The sequence below is a fragment of the Cydia fagiglandana genome, chromosome 27, assembly GCF_963556715.1.
Source record: "Cydia fagiglandana chromosome 27, ilCydFagi1.1, whole genome shotgun sequence".
Taxonomy (NCBI): domain Eukaryota; kingdom Metazoa; phylum Arthropoda; class Insecta; order Lepidoptera; family Tortricidae; genus Cydia; species Cydia fagiglandana.
In genome coordinates, this window is record NC_085958.1 from 1,732,506 (window position 1) to 1,756,047 (window position 23,542).

Below are 23,542 nucleotides of genomic sequence, written 5' to 3' on the forward strand. Positions count from 1 at the left end.
TGCTCACGTCTCATGAATCACCCTGTATATGTTTTTTTCATACACTTAGCATTTATTAGGACGAAATTAATAAAAAAAATATGATACATTCCCTGATACTATGAAGTCTGGCTGGCCAGACTTAGACTAGTATGTAGAAGTATTTATACATATGTTTATACATATAGCTGCCATGTCAAGATAAATAATTATTAAATTAAATAATTCAGAAGCTATCTACCTATTACTACAGCCAACATAAATATGACGTACATAAATATTTCATCACTAAACCACATAAATTTTACACTAAAATTTCGACACATTCACAAAATTATTAAAAAAAAATGATTATTTAAATATTTATACTAGTTACATATTTTATTTGTTATTTATACTGTATATACATCAATGATAACAATATCTATACTTTATTTATTATAATTCGTTTTAAACAAGGAATTTATAAAGCGTATAGTGAAAATTAAACTATGCACCTAAAGGACATTTTGACAGTGATGGCAACTTTTTTAAAAGTTACACAGATTTTGTCCTATTCTCACACATTTTGTTCAAATGGTGAAAGAGCGGGACAACAGCAGTGTTCAACATTAAAGTCGATTTTAAATAGGATATGGACATTCGATCAATCCTTTCGTTTTAAGCTTTCCAGTAGGATTCCTTTACCATAAAAGACACAATAGTTATTTGTTTTACAAGAGGGCAAAGTTGTTGTTTAACCGCTCGTGCTAATATTGATACCCGAGCAAGCGAAAGATTCTAAAATTGTACCACGAGAGTAGCGAGTGGTTCGAAAAATGGAATCTTGAGCGTTGCGAGGGTTTCAAAGCACGAGGGTTAAACAAAATTTGCCCCCGAGTGAAACACAAAATTTTTCACCGCACCAACCCGAAGCAAATATTAAATGTAAAATATTAAACAAAATCAAACCAAATCAAATCCAAATGAATGTTATTAAATATTTATCATCCAAATTCATCATTAAGAAGACAATTCTACCAGCAAACATAAGAAAACAACTCAAAATTTGCATTTGATTACTATGCCTCACATTACTATTTCATTGTTTTAGGTTGTAAGTTTTACCATTATTTTATTTTTTACTGTATTTTATATTTACTTTTACACCTTTTATTATATTGTATTGTATTAATTTTTTTGGGTTTCTTGCCTGTCAAATAAAGAATTTATTATTTATTTATTATTATTTATTACTAAGCCTTTCCGAGCTGGTGTGGTGAAATATTAATTTTATCGTGCTTTTCCAAAAAAGGTTAATTTTCCAACGAACTTTTTCGTAATTTTAATGAAAATTAACCCCCGACACCCCTATAAAAACCTTATATTATATTTCCTTGCTTTTACCGTAAATTGGTTAATATATAATATTTTATGAAATAAATTAAGTACACTTAATATCCACATCTAAATATTATACATACATATATAAAATTATTTTACGTAGGTAAGATAAATTCCTTCGATTTAATCTAAATTTCTTATCATTTTAAATATAATTATAGTTATATATATTATGAACTGCAAAAATAAAACAATGACATTTGCGATAGTTACTATATTAATATACATATGTATAATGAGATTTATACGAATATTTATATAATGTCAATGTTTTATTAATTACATTTCATGTACACATTTGTGCATAATCTTTGACATTCTTATTGCTATATAAATATACTAAACACTATAAAGATAAGATTAAATATAATCATAGTCTAATAAAACATGGTCATCTCTTCCCAGAGTGACACAAGCCTACGTCACAATAACATGGCCGCTATATATAGCGCTATCGCATATTATCATATAGCGCTGTCGCATGATGACGTAGGCTTGTGTCAGTCAGGTGACCTAGAAAAGACGGGAAGAGAGTACCAGGCGGAATATATTATTATACCATGAATATAATAAAAATAACACGTTATCGCAATAACAAGCTTGGTAAATTATACATCTATAAAATTATTTAGCAAAATCTACACTAAGTAAATCTTTTTCTTTAACCAAATTTTTTAATCATTGTCATTGCGAATGAAGAATCCGTCTCTCTCGTACTTATAGTCGTACACATGTTAAGAACGAGACAGATGTTTTAGTCGACGATAGACGAAACAACTGTGTTCAACCTAACGGTGATAAATAACTTGACTAACTGCCGGATTCGAACTTTAAATAAATAAATAATAAATAAATATTATAGGACATTCTTACACAGATTGCCCAAGTCCCACAGTAAGCTCAAGAAGGCTTGTGTTGTGGGTACTCAGACAACGATATATATAATATACAAATACTTAAATACATAGAAAACACCCATGACTCAGGAACAAATATCTGTATCATCATACAAATAAATGCCCTTACTGGGATTCGAACCCAGGACCATCGGCTTTGCAGGCAGGGTCACTACCCACTAGGCCAGACCGGTCGTCAAAGATACGTCAATTAATTTTTTTTTCGACTTTAAGATACGTCAATTAATAGATCTAGAAACGATATGGATTAGACGTGTCAGTGTCAAAAGTAACGTTTTTGTTTGAAGAAACGACATCAGCCGTATTCGAACAATGAGATACGTCAAATACTAGATATTGAAACGATATGGATTGGATATGTCAGTGTCAAACAAGTGTCAAAAGTGACGTTTTTGTTTGAGGAAATGTAAATTTTGACACTTGTTTAACACTGACATATCTAATCCATATCGTTTTAATATCTAGTATTCGACGTATCTCAATGTTCGAATACGGCTGATATATGACACTGACATATCTAATCCATATCGTTTCTAGATCTCTTAATTGACGTATCTTAAAGTTCGAATCCGGCCGTAAGGCGCACCCCCCATGCGAACTGAAATTATCAGAAATTATAAGCACATTGTGGCTAGCCTTCATATTGGGACTGATTATTTATAACTATGAAAACAAACCGCCATATTGAAATTGTCTCTGAATGATGAATTTACTAGTGACTTGTGTTTACATAGTTAGCAAGTTCCATAGAATGACACTTTACACACACAGCTCAAGCTCATACATTTGCCACTAAATGCAGGTATTTACACTTACCCCGCAGTTACACTTACTCGTATTGACCTTACCTATTTCTTTGTATGGCGCCATACACAATATTCTGTGATCATAAACATTTCTAATAATTTCAGCTCGTGTAGAGTGCGCTTAAATATCACCAATAAGCCCCCTCCAGACTATGCGCGTGAATCGCGGGCGAAGCCGCGAATGCGAGTGTGGAGTCGATTTCGCTGTCTGCGAAAATCGGCGCCACACTTGCGTTCGCGGCTTCGCGCCGCGATTCGCGCACGAGTGTGGAGGAGGCTATAGATTTGAATCGGCAGCGAATCAAGACATTGAAAATTGATGTAAATTCAAATGAAATTAACATACTCCTTCACTATTAGGAAATCGTTTTGATACTTTTTTGACATAGTTTGTTACTATGTACCTATATCTATTAATACATAGGTACCAGGTACATGCACTATGAAATATTCTGTCAATTTCTAACCTACAAGTAGACAGATATAATCGTAATGATGATTTGGGTATTTTAGTCATATATTATATGGGCTCTATCGATAGCTTAACAGACTTTAGACTTTAAGAGAGACTTTATATTATCTGTATATAACATTTTGGACGTTGTACATAGGTAGTATTTGAAGTAACCGAAACTTGAAATGTAACTATTATCAACATTAATATATATTATATACAAATTATTAAAACGGTATATAAATTCGCTTCAAAAACAACAATAAGCGTAATATAGGTTTTCGACACGATCGTGTTTTGTCTTTCGCGGTCTCGTCGTGTAGAAAGCGCTTAAAAATATATGTGACGAACACAAGTGTAGTTGAAAAAGTTTTAGGATTTTTGCCACTAGCAACACTTTTCTAGGCAGGAACTACTTTAATTATTGAAAGCTTTATTTCATCTTTGCTTAAAAAAAATATTACTTAAAGGTATCCGCTAGGTTTAACATCAGGCAGCACATTGTTTGTAATATCGGATAATATTACAAACAATTTGCTTTCGGGTGTCGATATCTTATCTTATACATTTAAACTAGCAATTCTTGTTTATTTATTTATATATTTCGTGGATCTCAAAAATGGCTCTAACGATTTTGATGAAATTTGCTAGGGGTTTTCGGGGTCGAAAAATCGATCTAGCGAGGTCTTGTCTCTGGGAAAACGCGGACTTTTGAGTTTTTAATTATGATTTCCGAGCAAAGCTCGGCCTTCCAGATATTATAGGTAATTTTGTGGAAGCGTCTAATTGTTTTCACAAACAAAGAAACTTTGTCAAAATGAGATGAAAAATATAAAATGGAATCGTTTTTTCTCATATTCCTTCATCCCTATACTAATATTATGTAGGTATAGGTTTAGTGCTATTTGGCTACGGTTTTCTGTAAGGTAGTAGTCTGAAGGTATTTCCCCAGTTGGGTTTAGCTATTAAGTTGTATTTAAGGTAGTTCCTCTCTAAAGTGGTTGTAATAGTTTAGACACTAGAAGTGGCTTGTTGGCTGCTGTGATCAGATAGCACCGAGTTGAGGTCAGACTCACGCAGCACGGGCGGGGTGCCGAACGGAAAGTCCTAGAAAAAAAAAATGTTATGAACACATTTCACACCAAAGTGAACATAGGGTGGACTAATGAATTGAACTACAGGTCGAATTAAATCGTAAATCAGTGTGATTCTTTCTTTTTCCTTTGACAAGTATCACGAATTCAGCTTACATTAATAGGTCGCCATGCCCCACGCTTCATGGCGACCCTGCCAAGATACAACCAGGCAATAAAACCAAAACAATTCGAGCGAGCTGTCAATTGCAGCGGTCCTTGGGCACACGGAAAGGTTTTTTGTTGTTCCGATGTGTGAAAACAACTGTTTGGTAACACATAAAATATGTATTAGCGCGCTATAATAAATAATACATTTTGTATCCTTAATATGTTGTATGTAAAAAAGGTCGGCCGACCAAAGTGCTATTAAAAGGCGCTGTATACTTTTTAGGGTTCCGTACCCAAAGGGTAAAACGGGACCCTATTACTAAGACTCTGCTGTCCGTCCGTTCGTCCGTCCGTCTGTCACCAGGCTGTATCTCACGAACCGCGATAGCTAGACAGTTGAAATTTTCACAAATGATTTATTTCTGTTGCCGCTATAACAACAAATACTAAAAACAGAATGAAATATAGATTTAAGTGGGGCTCCCACATACAAAAAACGAAGTTAAGCAACGTCGGCGTCAGTACTTGGATGGGTGACCGTTTTTTTTGCCTTTTTTTGCATTATGGTACGGAACCCTTCGGGCGCGAGTCCGACTCGCACTTGCCCGGTTTTTAAAAGACAGGTGACAAGTATCACGAAGTCAGCTTACATTATTGGGTCACCACGCTTCACCATACCTGATCGGGCAAGTCCCTAGGCGCGGGCGGTGCGGGGGGCGGCGGCACGCGCGGCGCCCGCGCAGGCGACGCGCACTCCGCGCACTCGGGCTGCGCGCCGCGGACCGACCGACGCGACCATGACTCAGGCATGCAACTGGAAAGGACGATTACTTTATATAGACCGACTGCTTAAATGAGTCCTCGCCTGCGCGGTACGGGGGCGACGGGGCGGGCCCCCGTTATAGTTTGTAGGTTTCAAATAGAGCCCGACGGCTAATCCTATTGTCTATTGTTAAGTAAAACCGCACGTGCTACTTACCTGCATAAAAGGGTCTTAAGTATTCTATTTGATACCTGAGCGCGGGCTAGTCCAATGCTCAAAAACCAGTGTAGGTGCGCTCTTCGATAAAGCGCCTTTGTTACGCATCTCGATGACATATTTTAGACTGGTTCTGCAGCGTTCGACTCGCCGGCACTTAGTAACCGAAGGTTGTGGCACGTGGCACGAGCGGCTTTACTTAACAATAGACAATAGGATTAGCTCGGACTCTATTAGAAACCTACGAACTATACCCCCGTACCGCGCAGGCGAAGACCAATACGGTTCACTACGACTATTAAATTATGGTAATTGGTGAGAATGGTGAGATTTGGTTGTCATCTGACGAAATGGGTGTTTTCAGATAACTATAAACTACTTACGCCTGATGTACACTATATGCGCGCACGGCAGTGAAGCTAGCGGCTCTGGCTGTGTTGCTAGGGGCTCTCTACACCGAGCGCAGGCCGGGGCTACCCACGCGGCCGCCGCGCGTTTGAGACGCGCTGCTGCTTGTCGCCCAGCGCTGTGTAGAACTCATTTATCCTAACAGTATTAAATGGGTGTTCTCAGTTACTTACGCCTGATGTACTATATGCGCGCACGGTAGTGAAGCTAGCGGCTCTGGCTGTGTTGCTAGGGGCTCTCTACACCGAGCGCAGGCCGGGGCTACCCACGCGGCCGCCGCGCGTTTGAGACGCGCTGCTGCTTGTCGCCCAGCGCTGTGTAGAACTCATTTATCCTAACAGTATTAAATGGGTGTTCTCAGTTACTTACGCCTGATGTACTATATGCGCGCACGGTAGTGAAGCTAGCGGCTCTGGCTGTGTTGCTAGGGGCTCTCTACACCGAGCGCAGGCCGGGGCTACCCACGCGGCCGCCGCGCGTTTGAGACGCGTTGCTGCTTGTCGCCCAGCGCTGTGTAGAACTCATTTATCCTAACAGTATTAAATGGGTGTTCTCAGTTACTTACGCCTGATGTACTATATGCGCGCACGGTAGTGAAGCTAGCGGCTCTGGCTGTGTTGCTAGAGGCTCTCTACATCTAGCGCAGAGCTATAACCGCGAAAATCGAAGTTCGCAAATTGCGGGCATTTTTCTCTGTCACTCTAATTACGCCTTCATTGGAGTAAAAGAGAAAAGTCCCCGCAATTTGCGAATTTCGGTTTTGGCGGTAGCCCCTCAGGCCGGAGCTACCCACGCGACTACCGCGCGCTTGATCGCGCTGCTGCTTGTCGCCCAGCGCTGTGTAGAATTCATTTATCCTACCAGTATTGAAGGGGTGTTCTCAGTTACTTACGCCTGGTGTACTATATGCGCGCACGGTAGTGAAGCTAGCGGCTCTGGCTGTGTTGCTAGGGGCTCTCTACACCGAGCGCAGGCTGGGGCTACCCACGCGGCCGCCGCGCGCTTGAGACGCGCCGCTGCGTTATTGTCGCCCAGTGCGGTATAGATCTCGGAGAGGCGGAGACGAACGCGGCGGACCAGCATCTGGATAAGAACATTTATTTATGAATATGAGATAAGATGTGTCTTACCTTTAAAACTAACTATTTTGGCTCAGCGATCCAAAGAGAATCTTGGCCTCCGAAACGAGAGCGTGCCACCTGTCCCGATCCTGCGCAACTTCTTGCCAGTTACTGAGAAGCTGAAGCAGATCCGCCGTCACACTGTCTTCCCAGCGATACCTGGGCCGACCCACCGGACGGCTACCAGTCGGTCGTCCCAAGAACGCCCTCTTGACAAACCGATCCTCTCCCATCTCTGAGTAGGTGACCGAACCAGCGAAGTCTGTGGGGCTATTGGATTCGGCCACTAACTTATTAAGCTTTAACCAACATAGAATTCATCGAGCGTGCTCGTGTCGGCGGTACGAAGTTAAACGAAGTTTTGTCTTATTTATCAGACCGCGCCGTAATGAGCCCGATTTTGTATGTCTTATATATCAGTTACGGCGGTTAAAAGGTTAATAATTGGCACGCTGGCTACGCATAAAACGCCGGTTCGTCAATGATATGCCAGCCTGCCAGGATTAAATAGCTTGCTTTAGACTCTTTAGAGCTATATACAAGTTTATCTAACTGTTTATTATATGCCTCACCTTAGCCCCGACAGATGTCGCTACCTCCAGCAGTCTAGTGTTGAACTCGAGCGGACGGCAGTTGCAGATGCGGTCCTGCTTCCGAAGAGCTTCCAGACAGCGCGCTACGCTATCCATAGCCTCCATTAGAGCTATATACAAGTTTATCTAACTGGCTACTATATGCCTCACATTAGCCCCGACAGATGTCGCTACCTCCAGCAGCCTAGTGTTGAACTCGAGCGGACGGCAGTTGCAGATGCGGCCCTGCTTCCGAAGAGCTTCCAGACAGCGCGCTGCGCCGTCCATAGCCTCCATTAGAGCTATATACAAGTATCTAACTGTTTACTATATGAAAATGTCTCACCTTAGCCCCAACAGATGTCGCTACCTCCAGCAGCCTAGTGTTGAACTCAAGCGGACGGCAGTTGCAGATGCGACCCTGCTTCCGAAGAGCTTCCAGACAGCGCGCTGCGCCGTCCATAGCCTCCATTAGAGCTATATACAAGTTTATCTAACTGGCTACTATATGCCTCACATTAGCCCCGACAGATGTCGCTACCTCCAGCAGCCTAAGTATTGAACTCAAGCGGACGGCAGTTACAGATGCGACCCTGCTTCCGAAGAGCTTCCAGACAGCGCGCTGCGCCGTCCATAGCCTCCATTAGAGCTATATACAAGTTTATCTAACTGGCTACTATATGCCTCACATTAGCCCCGACAGATGTCGCTACCTCCAGCAGCCTAGTGCTGAACTCGAGCGGACGGCAGTTGCAGATGCGGCCCTGCTTCCGAAGAGCTTCCAGACAGCGCGCTGCGCCGTCCATAGCCTCCATTAGAGTTATATACAAGTATCTAACTGTTTACTATATGAAAATGTCTCACCTTAGCCCCGACAGATGTCGCTACCTCCAGCAGCCTAGTGTTGAACTCGAGCGGACGGCAGTTACAGATGCGGCCTTGCTTCCGTAGAGCTTCCAGACAGCGCGCTGCGCCGTCCATAGCCTCCATTAGAGCTAGATACAAGTTTATCTAACTGGTTACTATATGCCTCACCTTAGCCCCGACAGATGTCGCTACCTCCAGCAGCCTAGTGTTGAACTCGAGTGGACGGCAGTTGCAGATGCGGCCCTGCTTCCGAAGAGCTTCCAGAGAGCGCGCTGCGCCGTCCATCGCTTCCATTTGAGCTATATACAAGTATCTAACTGTTTACTATATGAAAATGTCTCACCTTAGCCCCAACAGATGTCGCTACCTCCAGCAGCCTAGTGTTGAACTCAAGCGGACGGCAGTTACAGATGCGACCCTGCTTCCGAAGAGCTTCCAGACAGCGCGCTGCGCCGTCCATCGCTTCCATTTGAGCTAAACGGTCTCCTAGGGCTTGACCAGCGCCCATTGCCACTTCGTAGTGTCTGGAAAAGTTAAAAAGAAAATTAAAGAGTTACCCCCTTATTCATAAACAGACATAGGATTCTACACGGTGTAACAGGAGTGAACAGGCACCTTCTGGGCGAGCTCGCTCCATCGTAGGCCACGTCTACGTCTCGGCTAGTCTGTGGCCATGAGTAAGCCCATTCATAATAAAAAAATAAAAATAAAAAACATGAGTAAACCGAATAATTTTAACAGCGTATTTCTGATCATATTTAGAAGCAAAAATGTCCTATAAACTTTTTTGAAATTCGCCTAATTTCAGAGATATTATCAATTTAAAAAAAAACAGGTTTTTATTGTTACACAGTGTAAAAGGCCTTTTTGATGGTGATGCTGCTGCTATGGGACGCAGTCTAAATATCCTTATTGATAGATGTCAAAAAGTGACAAGTAGCACTTTGCAAAAAGTAGGTTCTACGAAAAAAATATGTAAAAATCAATTTTAAGTGACAAGTTTACCAATAACATTTATTTTTTATGTATTAATACATTCAAAAAATTGAAAAAAAAAAACAAATCAAAAAAAAATTTTTTTGCCGAAATTGACCTAAACTCATTACATTTTTTACTTCTTTTGACCTCAGAAATGCGTGGTTAAAATTATTCGGTTTCCTCATGTTACACCGTGTATAGGGTAGAATTTATTGACAGCTAAGGAGTTAAAATATGAACCAAGAAAATATGTAGGTACCTTAGAGCTTTCCCGATATCGCATTTCCGTCTGTACACATCCCCGGCTATGCGCACGGCTCGCGCGTAGCTGCCTTGGTCTCCCGCCACCGCCGCCAGCCTTAGCGCCTCCTGTGGATATCAATGCATTAACTAATTTCAAAAAAATATGTAGGTACTAAGTTATACATATTAAGAGTCAGTAATACCATACCACCCCGACCCGGCCGACCCGACCCGGGTATGTCCTTAAACTACGTCTAAGACCACCGGTGGACGGGCAGCAGCGTCCCTCAAATTCGGTGTACTCGACTGCGTTCGCCAACCCGCCTGCCAAGCATGGTATGGTGATTATGGCATTCACCCGCCATCATGCAGATGGAGGTCCAAGGGGGAGGCCTATGTTCAGCAGTGGACGTCTTATGGCTGAGATGATGATGATGATGATGATGATGATGATGAGTACCATACCAAACACGGTTTTTTTTGCGCGCCATCTATTGATAGAGAACTAGCTATTGCCCGCGACTTCGTCTGCGTGGAATTAGTGACAGCAGCTAAAGTAGGTGTAGCGCCTGGATAATGCTAATAGCAATCTGTAGTGTAGTCAGATCATACACAGCTGCTATCAGCTGATACAGCTGATACTTGATGTATATAAGGCGAGCGCTTTCTACCAATATATTCAGTATTTACTCGACTCTTGTGTTATCATTATAACCCCTGAACGCCGAACACTTCAAATCATTCAATTCGCGCATTTCTTACTTCAATTATTAGGCAATTACAATTCCACCCCCCTATGCGCTCTCTTCAGGGATGATTTCCGACATAAAAACTATCCTATGTCTTTCCCCGGGACTCAAACTATCTGTATACCAAATTTCAACAATTTCGGTTCAGCGGCTTAAGCGTGAAGAGGTAACAGACAGACAGACAGACACGATTTCACACTTGCACCTTCATAATATTAGTATGGATAGATTTATTGGTTTTCGACAATCGATGACTTGTAATTCATAACCGGATTTAGGAATCGTGAAAGGAGGAAATAACGAAAACCTTTTCAAATCACTAGATTTGAAAAGATTATTTTTAATTATTTTATTTTTTATTATTATTCACTAGATTAATTACTGATTGGCTGTTCATAACATTGGTGTTATCATAAGGGTTTATTTGTCTCCACCACTGTCTTCACTACCTGGTACCTTATGGCTACCTTCTTCTTCTGCTCTGCCTTACTTCTTCTTGCTTCTGATGGGTATGGTACTTTGGGTATGGGTTGGTTATTGACATCGTCTATTTATCTACATCCATACTATATATATATATATATATATATATATATATATATATAATATTATAAATGCGAAAGTGTGTCTATCTGTCTGTATGTTACCTCTTCACGCTTAAACAGCTCAGCGGATTTGGTTTAAATTTGGCAGAGATTAGTTTAAGTCCCGGGGAAGGACATAGGATAGTTTTTGTCAGAAGTCATCCCTAAAGAGGATGAAAAGGGGGGTGGAAATGAGAAAATTAATGAAGTGCCTGTCAATTGGTGTAAACAATTAAGTATACTATGCTCGAATTGCTATTAGATTTTATCCAGGCGCTGTACTTACTCTAGCTGCTGGTACTAATTCCACGCAGACGAAGTCGCAGGCAAAAGCTATATACTTATATATAGCCCTCCTCGCTGTGTCCGACGATGGCGACTCCTCTAAATGTTTTTAATTAGGAACATGGAACGCTCTAATATGACTTGCGAAGCCAAACTTGGTTTTGAAGATGCATGGTGCGCAATGGAGCTGGCCGGCTGAGTTGTAGGACTTCAGTCGCGTCTTACGGAGATGGCGCTTAGCATCTATAACTATTTGTCTCCAACTCACGTTACAATAGCCATGTGCATCGCCAAGCTCCCCTCTAGCCCGTAAAGCGGCCGCCATTTGCAGCAGGGCTATTCTGTGGTGTCTGGTGTTGAGACCAGTCTCACCTACCTTACCAGCCTTCCGTGTCTACCTCCTGCTTTAACTAGTTGGTCTATTTGTCTCCAACTCACGTTACAATAGTCATGGGCATCGCCAAGCTCCCCTCTAGCCCGTAAAGCGGCCGCCATTTGCAGCAGCGCTATTCTGTGGTGTCTGGTGTTGAGGTCGGCGGCCCGCGGGCCGCGGCCCAGGTCGCACGCGCGCGCCGCGCACGCCACCGCGCGCTCCGCGTCGCGCAGACGACGCCACAGCTCGGATAGACCGACGTACACCTGGTAACACATATTAGTAGCAGTACTACCATAAGGGCACACGGGGCCCGTGCCCAGGGCCCCCATCCTCGGGGGGCCCCGAAGGACAGACAGTAATCGTGCAGAGATATTTCGAGTCTATTGAGTGAGCGTGTTGTCGCCTTCTTAAATACCTACAAATGTATTATTAATATTTTCACCACACCAGCTCGGAAAGGCTTACTTTGCACTTCAAAAACTGATAGCAAAGTTGCATTTTATTCACATGTGAGGCAAAGTAATCAAATGCAAATTTTAAGTGGTTTTCTTATGTTTGATGGTAGAATTGACTTTTAAATGATGATTTTGGATGATAAATATTTAATAACATTCATTTGGATTTGATTTGGTTTGATTTTGTTTGACATTTTACATTTAATGTTTGCTTCGGGTTGGTGTGGTGAAAAATTTTGTGTTTCACTCGGGGGCAAATTTTGTTTAACCCTCGTGCTTTGAAACCCTCGCAACGCTCAAGATTCAATTTTTCGAACCACTCGCTACGCTCGTGGTTCAATTTTGGAATCTTTCGCTTGCTCGGGTATCAATATTAGCACGAGCGGTTAAACAACAACTTTGCCCTCTTGTAATGTACTTTACTTATGTAATGTACTTTAATAGTCCTCATTTTGTTACTTGTTAATTAGTATCTTTGTTACTTTCATTTTATCTTTATTAGATATAATTTGTGTTGGCTTTGTTCACATATGTGCTTGCGATAGTGCGTAACCTTAGAATAAGTAGTACCTGTTAGTTTAGTATTATGTTACTACCTGTGAGTTCCTATAATTGGCTTTCTGTATCCACTATAATTTCTATGGTATTGTCATAGCTGTTGATTCTCCAAAAAAATATATATATATTATTCATAATAAATAGAAGATCATGGTAGAAAAATGTTAGTTTAATTTGCTTTCTTTACTTTCCAAATGGGCCTAAAATTCTAATGTGCCCAAGGGCCCGAACATAGTTTAAGACGGCCCTGATTAGTAGAACCAAAAAATAATAAAAACCGACCAAGTGCGAGTCGGACTTGCGCACGCAGCAGGATACGCAGCCAGCGGTGGCAATATGAAGTCTAAACTAGAGATGCCACGAATATTCGGCAACTATTCGGTATTCGGCCTATTCGGCCACTTTGCCGAATATTCGGTATTCGGCTGAATGCAGAATATCTGTTACACCTACCTAAAAAGAAAAATTTCACAAAAAAATAACCAAAAACCTAAAATGTATTCTTGGAAAGTATGTATGTATGTATGTATGTATAAACTCTTTATTGTACAAAACACAAAACACAAATTTATGGCACAGGATAGGCAGTACAAAGGCGAACTTATCCCTTTAAGGGATTTCTTCCAGTTAACCTTTGAGTAGATGAGAAAGTGGTTAAATAAGAAGGCTAGTTTTTGAGCATTTGTTGATTCCAAAATATTTTATTTTTTATCATGGGTCTGATTTGATTGACTCTAACTACATTCATTAATTCTGTTCAACATAAACATATATAGCAAACGTTGTGCTTTGTTGGCGAACAGTTTTCGTAATAATTGTGACACAAAATGTTCGCATGTTATGCCGAATATTCGGTCGCCGAATATTCGGTATTCGGCCGAGGGAGGGGGCCGAATATTCGGTATTCGGTATTCGGCCAAATTCACTATTCGGGGCATCTCTAGTCTAAACTCTAACCTGTAATAGTAAAGTGTTGTCGCCCTGCGCCTGAGCAACTCCCAGCGCCTTCTGGAAGCCATCCATGGCCTTGGAGAAGGCGCCGAGTTCCAAGCTGACGGCCGCGACGGTGAGATGAACGCAGCCAGCGGTGGAGCCTCCCCCGCAGTCGTTGTACAACGCATGGCGGGCATATGATAGAGCTCTGGAAATTTAATTAAAACTGGCTTTTGTCAATGCATTACACATGACTGTGTCGTTCACGAGTGAGTGGTTTAAATATTGAGATTATATCTATGGACTGGGAATAAGAATGGGGCATGAATGCGGCCAGTACAGCGGAGTGACATAGCTACAACGTGATTGGTTGATGAGTTCGCATCACGCGCGCGATTGGTCGCAACTAGTTGCGTTAGACTGATGGACTATTGGCTCGAATTTGTGAGTGACACCACGCCATTTTTAGTGCCTGTAAAGCCCGTCCTTATAATACGTACGTATATAATACGTCAGCGGGTTAAAATGAACTGCATCATTTGACTGAACTCATCACTCTTCAACTCATTGCAGATTCAACTCGCTCATTTCGCTCAGTAACTTATCTAGTATCTCAGAGTTGCTTGCTCGCTCTATTCCATTTCCACTCATGATTCCAATGCGAGACGATGTGAATAGGTTTCGGAGCGGTTCTAAAGAATTCGGAGGGTGTCGTGAAAACATGGCGGGATCGTATCGCGCGATTCTCCATCTTGGTCGCACTTATGGCTGTGTGTATCTGGTTAATTGACATCTATCTTGCTCTCTACTCACACGTGAACGATATAGCTTACAGATCCACCGAGTGAAATAAGCGAAATGAGTAATACATATCACCGCGAGTGAGAGATATGAATCAAATCTTTTCAACTCAGTGAAGCGTTTTGCACATCTTTAATGTGCATCGTCTGAACTGATGATTATGACAAACAATATTAGGGAATGCAAAGATAGGAGAAAAGACTTTATGGATTCATATATAGATCTCTCATTCTTATATCATACCAGCATGAGGTGAGGCAATGTTATCGTAATATGGTACCTGTCCAGTCCACCCAAGGTCTGATGTGCCCTGGCCAGATTGAGGTAGGCTTCAGCGCGCATCGGGGCGGAATCCAGCTCCTCCGATATCCCGAGCTGGCGGTTTGCAAATTCCAGGGATTCCCTGTAAAAATCCATACTAATATTATTAAAGGCAATCACGTGTGTAGGAATTGTAGGTACGAAATGTCATTTGATATTTACCACTCGCTTTTCGGTGAAGGAAAACATCGTGAAGAAACTGGACTAATCCCAATAAGGCCTAGTTTTCCCCTCTGAGTTGGAAGGCCACACGGCAGTCGCTTTCGTAAATATAGTGCTGTCTACGTCAATTCCTGGGATTAGTTGTCAAGCGGACCCCAGGCTCCCATGAGCCGTGGCAAAATGCCGGGATAACGCAAGGAAGAACAAGATTATAAAAGAAGGCTGTCTATCTGTTACCTCTTCCGCTTAAACCGCTGAACCGATTTAGTTGAAATTTGGTATAGAGATAGTTTGAATCCCAGGGAAGGCCATAGGATAGTATTTATGTCGGAAATTTTCCCTAAAGAGAGTGCAAAGGGGGGTGGAATTGAAATGCCTAATAATTGAAGTAAGCAATGGCGAATTGAATGATTGCTATTAGCATTATCCAGGCGCTATACCTATTTTAGCTGCTTTCACTAATTCCGCGCAGACGAAGTCGCGGGCAAAAGCTAGCGTTTAATATCCTCAAATACAACATGATTACAAACAAGGAGATGTTAATCCTTTGAACGCCACGCCTATGGTTAATGAACCTTGTCGACTCCTTGCATTCGCAAATATTACTGCTGCGATTATGATCCTCAGAAGTGGACTATAATAACCTTACCTGTACTTTCCAAAGTCATTGTACGCCTGGTACAGGTGGCCAAGCAGAGCGAAGCGGTCACTCCTGTGCCGGACCCCTCTAAGCGCCGATAGCCACACTTTCACTGCCAGTTGCTGCTCATTCTGCCCGTACAGGCGCACGCCCCGCTCGATCTAAATGAAAGTTGAATATTATAATTTTAGTAGATCAGTATTAAATACTTAGAGTTAGACTAAAAAAAGTCTGCAGCGATTTTGATAGCCCACGCAATTCACGTGTTAGTTTAAATGTCAAACTTCTATGAAATTATGACGTATAAATAACAATTGCACTGCGTGGGCTATAAAAATCGCTGCAGACTTTTTTTGGATTAACTTCAGATAACAGTGCAGCTGGACTTATACATTAAGTACTAAAAATAATCGGTTTGCATTGTAGTGCATTAGCATTCAGTTCTTAAATTGGTACATTTGTCACCGTTAGGTTAGATGTAGTTAGTTGAACCTAAGAGTACAGTGAGTACGCCCCATAGACTAGAAATCCTCTAGACGTAGTTTAGAGCAATTATTTCATGCAACCGATGCTGCCAAAAATGCGGGGGTACGCGGGTCGAGGTGAGCGAAGTCCCGTGCCGTGATTGGTCCGTTCAAACGACGAACGAGTTCACGGACGTCACACAAAGACACTTTCGACTCGAACATGGAGTAAAATTACCGTATGCGTGGCAGCGGGGGTAGCGCGACTATGCTCAGTCTAGAGGATATTTTGTCTGTGGTACGCCCTACGATAGCCCTGCGATAGCAGGGGGGCAACGGAAACCCCAGTGTGCTAAATTGTAACAATCTACTTCTTGGTACTTCCTCTTTATCACCGTTAGGTTGGATGTAGTTAATCACACCTGAGAGTTCAGTGACCTCACCTTCCTCCTAGCGAGGTATTGATCGATGCGCATACGGCACCCTCGGAAGCAGTCAAGCAGCCCCGCAGTAGCAGGCGGGCGGTGCGCGGGGCCGAAACGGGAGCCCCAGCGCAGCGCGCCATTCCGCTCCCCGCAGTCCTCAGCGAACGAGTGTAGCTCTACGAAATGGATGTTAGTTAGGACGTGATTTGATAGATGGCGCTGCAAGTAGTTTTGATCGACTGATTTGAAATTGGAAGGGAATGTATGCTCTTTGGAAGTGGTGATCAAACTAGGGGTTTGTGCAAATATTTATATTATAAGCATTTTTTTATTATTATTAACCTATCGGCGATTGGCTGTAGTTACACCTGATGGAAAGTGAAGACAGAGCCTAAGATGGAGCTCACCAGTTCAGTAATTTTAACCTATTCACTCTAGCTTTAAAGAGATAGCTTTAGAGATAGATGATATATTTACATGGTTTTAGAATTAGGTACGAAACCGCGGTATTATGTGGTGAAATAAGATTGAGGGGGGCAATCATTGGATAGCCGATATTAATATAATGTACCGTAAAACGGGGTAAGTAGGTTTCGCTGGGAGAGGTGGGTTATGAATGGGGAGAGAAGGTTTGAGGCTTGAGAAAATTTTAAGGCTACTGCTACAAAAATAATGTATTCCAATTTAAAATGGAGCTATACTTAGTAATACGCATAATAAAAAAAATCGATCCAACAATCTTCCAAAATCACCTATGTATGAAAAACCCTTTCACCCCAAATACGAAGCACTACGGGGTGAGGCGGGTTTTCCTCTTTATCGTCAAAGTTATGAAATGGAACTACCCAAAATAAAATACAAACTAAAATGCAAACGTCCGAACCACTTATTATATACACCATTCAGTTTTCACATGTAAAAATAAAATTTTATCGAGGTTTGGAAGTCAAATTTCACCCAACTCACCCCATTTTACGGTACTATAGTATATAATGTATGTAATAGTTTCTTACCTGTCTGGTCGGGCAAATCTGGCAAGCCTTGAAGTTAACAGACATATCAGACATGCAGACAGACAAGCGATGATTCAAACTGATGTATGAGAAGATTACTCTTTTAAGCTAATACACTTATACACTAACACTCAGCAAAATTAAAAAAGTTGTTATAGTTGGTCAAGCAGATCTTGTCAGTAGAAAAAGGCGGCAAATTTGAAAAATTTAGGCGCGAAGGGATATCGTCTCACAGAAAATTTGAATTTCGCGCCTTTTTCTACTGACAAGATTTGCTTGACCATCTATATATTTTTGGCAATTGTTAAAATGAGCGTTTCCGCGATCGAGTTTTTCACTAGATGACAGCACCGTGGCGAGAGGTCTAGCTGTCATAATCCACCAATCATGTTTAACCATGTTTTTTTTATTGGTGGATTTTGACAGCAGCTGTCAAAAGACCTCTCGTCACGGTGCTGCCATCTAGTGAAAATCTCGATCGCGGAAACCCTAATTGTTTTGTCTTTTAAACACCCTTTACCTTAAGGATGGAGATTTGGCTAAGAAACGTACATTTTGCTGAGTGTACTGTGCTTAGTACTGTATATAGTCCTTCCAGTCTTTGGTTTTTGTTTTTTACTATATAGGTACATTGCATGGTGTTTTTTTAAAAGAAATAATTTACTATGTGAATATTTTAGTGAGCAATATCTTCTTAGTTGGGTTATCCCGGCATTGTTGTTGCCACGGCTGATGGGAGCCTGGAGTCCGCTTGATAACTCCCAAGTATTGAAGTAGGCACTAGTTTTTACGAAAGCGACTGCCAACCTTCCAAACCAGAGGGGATACCTACTTGCAATTGAGCAATATAAAGTAAAAAGTATAATAATAGTATTATGAAACTACACAACGGGACTTAATCGCGTATTTATTTCATAATGTTAAATAATTAAAGTTTAAATCAGTATAATAATAATAGTTCAGTACCTAGGTATGATTTATACATATTCACATCATAAATTATTTCAGATCATTCAAAAAACAGTATGTATGTAAGTAATGAAATAAATATGATTTTTCTGAAGAAAACTAATGACCGCACACCAAGAAATTTAGTCTTAAAAGTACCTAATAATATTTTTAAAGTTATTTATATATACCGAAATAGTAGTAGTAGTACCTAGTAGTAGTAGTAATCACTTTATTGTACACAACACAGGTTTACAAAAATAAATTACAGTAATGGAAGTACAAAGGCGAACTTATCCCTATAAGGGATCTCTAAAAATAAATAGGTAAATAGGTATTTACTGTAATATTATTTATTATAAATAAGGTAGATACATTTTCATTATACTTAAGTATTAACAATACTGATATGCTAGCAAACAAAAGAGCATTTTTTTAAATTAATGTATGTAAAAGGAAAAAATCTTAGTTCAAGTCCTAAATGCTTTTAGGGTTCCATACTCAAAGGCTAAAAACGGAACTATATTACTAAGACTCCGCTGTCCGTCCGTCTGTCTGACTTTCACCAGGCAGTATCTTATAAACTGTGAAAGCTAGACAGTTGAATTTTTCACAGATTTTATATATTTCTGTTTCCGTTATAACAAATACTAAAAACAGAAGGACGTAAATATTTAGGTAAGTAGGGCTCCCATACAACAAACGTGATTTTTTTGCCGTTTTTTGCGTAGGTAACATTTTTACAAAATTTTCTTTGGACACTATTACTTTTAATCCAACTTCAGAATGGTCATTTCAATTGGACGATTTTCCATTCGTACCTAATGACAGTACCTAAACCTAATGGTACAGAACTCTTCGTGCGCGAGTCCGACTCGCTTAGCCAGTTTTTAGGGTTCCGTACCCAAAGGGTAAAACGGGACCCTATTACTAAGACTTCGCTGTCCGTCCGTCCGTCCGTCCGTCCGTCCGTCCGTCCGTCCGTCCGTCCGTCCGTCCGTCTGTCACCAGGCTGTATCTCACGAACCGTGATAGCTAGACAGTTGAAATTTTCACAGATGATGTATTTCTGTTGCCGCTATAACAACAAATACTAAAAACATAATAAAATAAAGATTTAAATGGGGCTCCCATACAACAAACGTGATTTTTGACCAAAGTTAAGCAACGTCGGGAGGGGTCAGTACTTGGATGGGTGACCGTTTTCTTTTTGCTTTTTTTTGCTTTTTTTTTTTTGCATTATGGTACGGAACCCTTCGTGCGCGAGTCCGACTCGCACTTGCCCGGTTTTTTTTAGGTAGTCGCTGAAGCAGCGTACATAGTTAGTACCTAAATGAATAAACCATGTTCGCAGGAGTATGGTAGGGTATGCTAGGGTAAGATGTTACCTGGCGGCTCATCGAGGTGATGTGAGGGGTCCGGGGAGCTCAGCAGCCGCGTTGCCGACAGCTGATGGGCTGGTACCCCGCTGAAACGATTATTGATAACATTTAAAAAAAAAACAATATTACAGCTAGCCGATGCTCTGTAATATGGGGCATTATCTATGAAAAGGGACCTTATTGTCGATGGCGCTTACGCCATTATTAACGATGCTCCGATATAAATACAATGCCGCGCGACGCTGTGCGGCGTAAGCGCCATCGACAATAAGGTCCCTTTTCATAGATAACGTCACATATTAAAATATTGTACTAAAAATATTGAATATATTCAGGCGTTGCTTTGCGGAAATCCGTATTTATTAAAACCAAAATATTAATTTGCTAATCTGCGAAAAGATAACGTGCTAGTCGTGCAATCATTGCTAACCCGCAAAAAATATATAATATGTGGTTTGTTATATTTATTTGCGTATTTATTTTTGCGGTTGGAGGATGGGAATATTAATTGTATGTAAAAAAATACGCAAGTAAGTATAACCGGTTAGCACTGATTGACTACCACATTACCTTTAATAAGTTATATGTTGGTTTTAACATAAAAATATATCAAATTATTTAATATTAGTTAATTGCCTAACAAGGTAACGAATTAATTAACTATAATATCAAGAAAGAGTTTGACAAAACTCTAAACAGGTACGGTTGCTGCGATTGTCTACAAAAAAAATGTCAACTACCTATAGTTCGATTTTTTAGCAATAGAAAGAACTTGCAAGGAGGTAAGCGATCTTGTCATGTCTTTTAATTGAAAAACGCTTTTTTTAAATCAGAAACTATTACTTATGAATGCAGAAGAATATAAATGATCGTGTTAGATTCATAATTGTTACATATTTGCCGTAACTTACTTTTGAAATGTGTTTTTCAATTAAAAGACACATCAAGATTGTTTACCTTAGTTCTAATGCTAAATAAAACGAAGTATTGGTCCGGGGTCTGGGTCTACAATTTTGAAAAAAATACACAAATTAGTTCTTTACCTATAGATGACAGGAAAACCTATTAGAAATATGCAGCCAAGCGTGAGTCGGTACATTGTTAAAAATTAGGTAATGTACGGAATTCTTGGAACGCGTGTCTGACTCGCACTTTGACCGGTTTTTTAATTATCGTTGATCAAGCAAATCTTGTCAGTAGAAAAAGACGCAAAAGTCAAATTTTCTATGTGAAGATAACCCTTCGGGCGTACTCTTTTTAAATTTGCCGTTTTTTCTACTGACATGATTTGCTTGACCAACTATGTATATTACGTGGTTTGGCCTTGTATTTTAAAAATTAAAACAGTCTCAAAACATATCACTCTTTCAAAAAAACCTTGATAGTGTGATTCAGAAAATTAGCTCGCACGAAACAGCGCCATCTCGTGTGTAATCTAGACACCAAATCTACACAATTTAACGACACTGCGATTTTCAACTTTACCACATTCCAATAAGGTTGACATTAGCTTACCCGAGGAAGTCTCGCGACTCTATAGAATCCCATGACATGTTCCTCGGGTGGAGCCGACAGCGTCACCTGGACGTCGGGTGCATCCTGCGCTCTCGCTCGCACACCGCGCACGGACACTAGAGAGAAAGAGATCAACATAGGTACTTTATTATCTAATAAGTTTTTTTTGTTTTTAGGGTTCCGTACCTCAAAAGGAAGAAACGGAGCCCTTATAGGATCATTCGTGTTTCTGTCTGTCCGTCTGTCACAGCCACAGCCTATTTTCTCGGAAACTACTGGACCAATTAAGTTGAAATTTGGTACACGTATGTAAATTAGTGACCCAAAGACAGACATTGATGTAACGTAAATAAATGAATTTTAAACATGGGGGCCACTTTTGGGGTAAATGAAGAAAATTAAAAAATAAAGTCCGTGAATCGCTTTGATTTTGTAGGAACTGTCCCTTCTGTATGGTAGGTAGGACTATTATTTATTCTGTATACAGTGTGGAAAGATAAGCCGGGCCCTGGAGGGAAACTACCTTAAATCCTTAAGCTGGCTCATTTTACTTAAAGGAGACATTCCTTTATTTTTAAAAAGAAACAAAACTGCATTCAAAGATTTTCTAAAACTTGCTTGCCTAGCCCGAGACTCGAACCGGCTAAAAATTCAAAAAAATAAAAACTTGCCATTTTATTCTACTAGTCGATACAGTTAATGTTAATGATAAAATTTCTCCAAGAAACATTAGGTCTTTCATTCGTCTGTCGTACAAAATATCCATAAAATCTAATATTTAGTACTCAAGATTTTTTTAGACAAGCCAAATTGAAGAAAAAAAGGAAAATACTTTGAATGCAGTTATGTTTCCTTTTAAAAATAAAGGGATGTCTCGTTTAAGTGAAATGAGCCAGCTTAAGGATTTAAGGTAGTTTCCCTCCAGGGCCCGACTTATCTTTCCACCCTGTATATATATAAATAATCTAAATAAACCTGATTCAGACCCCGCTGGCGGCAGACCTCAGCACCCGATCCATTTTGTATCAAAAATCGGAACCATCACTCCGTCTTTACGGCATTACCTGAAAAAATAGTTTAAATTAGTTACTTAAGAAAAATTGGAGTTGAAACTCTAGGTCCATGGGGTCCCAGCGCGCATAAGTTGTTCGCAGAAATCGCGAAGCGTCTGGTTGACGTAACTGGTGACCGAAGAGCTGGCGGCTACCTCGCACAACGACGTATCAGTATTGCGATACAGCGGGGAAATGCCGCCAGCATCCTTGGTACAAGGCCTCAGGGGCCTATTTTAGATTTAAGCTACTTAGTTATTAATTTCGTTTAGTTGTACCACTGTATATATATTATATGTAAATAAATGACATATTTCTTTTTAAGAAAAATTTAAATTTTGTTCCAGTGTGATTTTTGATGTGATAATGTCTTATAGATCGATGAACACCACGATGATGATGATGATGAGCATGCTCGAAAAAGTGTCACGTTGTGGACAGATCTCCATGGTAACATTGTGGACAAATCTCCATGGTAACGTTACGTAAATTACGTAATGTAATGGTAATGTTTTCTTATGATAACGTCATAACTTATGACGTTAACACACAAAGTTATATTAAGTTATATAAAGGACAACCATTTTTTTTTATTGCATTAGCCCTTGATTAAAACTTCTTAAAATCAATATAAAACCTACCTACAACTTTGCGTTAGCTCCTTATTAAAGTACAACACCATATCTTTAAGCCCTTTCAAACACATCACGCTATTGCGCATACATTAAAACTCTCTTTCTCTCTGCTATAAGTGTTCATGATATTAAAAGTCGAAAATACAACCCACAAACGGCCTCCGAGCGCGATATTATGCATTCAGCTGAACGGACCATTTATTCAGGGCAAACTGTAAAGCTAATTATCGCTCATCAGGGCTTGTTTCAGCCTGTTCCGTAATGGCATCATTCACAATGCTGAATGTTACTTA

The 23,542-nt window shown here is 40.5% G+C and overlaps 1 protein-coding gene across 1 annotated transcript; it reads right to left on the reverse strand.

Moving 5' to 3' along the window:
• Positions 1 to 5,452: 5,452 nt before the first annotated feature.
• Positions 5,453 to 21,657, reverse strand: LOC134677985 (43 kDa receptor-associated protein of the synapse homolog). Its single transcript, XM_063536421.1, has 11 exons — positions 21,563 to 21,657; positions 20,054 to 20,133; positions 16,723 to 16,880; positions 15,825 to 15,976; positions 14,973 to 15,095; positions 13,916 to 14,099; positions 12,008 to 12,208; positions 9,968 to 10,077; positions 9,074 to 9,254; positions 7,063 to 7,253; positions 5,453 to 5,597 (listed from the first exon to the last, which is right to left on the reverse strand). The coding sequence occupies exons 1-11, from the start codon at positions 21,598 to 21,600 to the stop codon at positions 5,453 to 5,455; spliced, it is 1,563 nt and encodes a 520-aa protein (XP_063392491.1). The 5' UTR covers positions 21,601 to 21,657.
• Between the last annotated feature and the right edge of the window lie 1,885 nt (positions 21,658 to 23,542).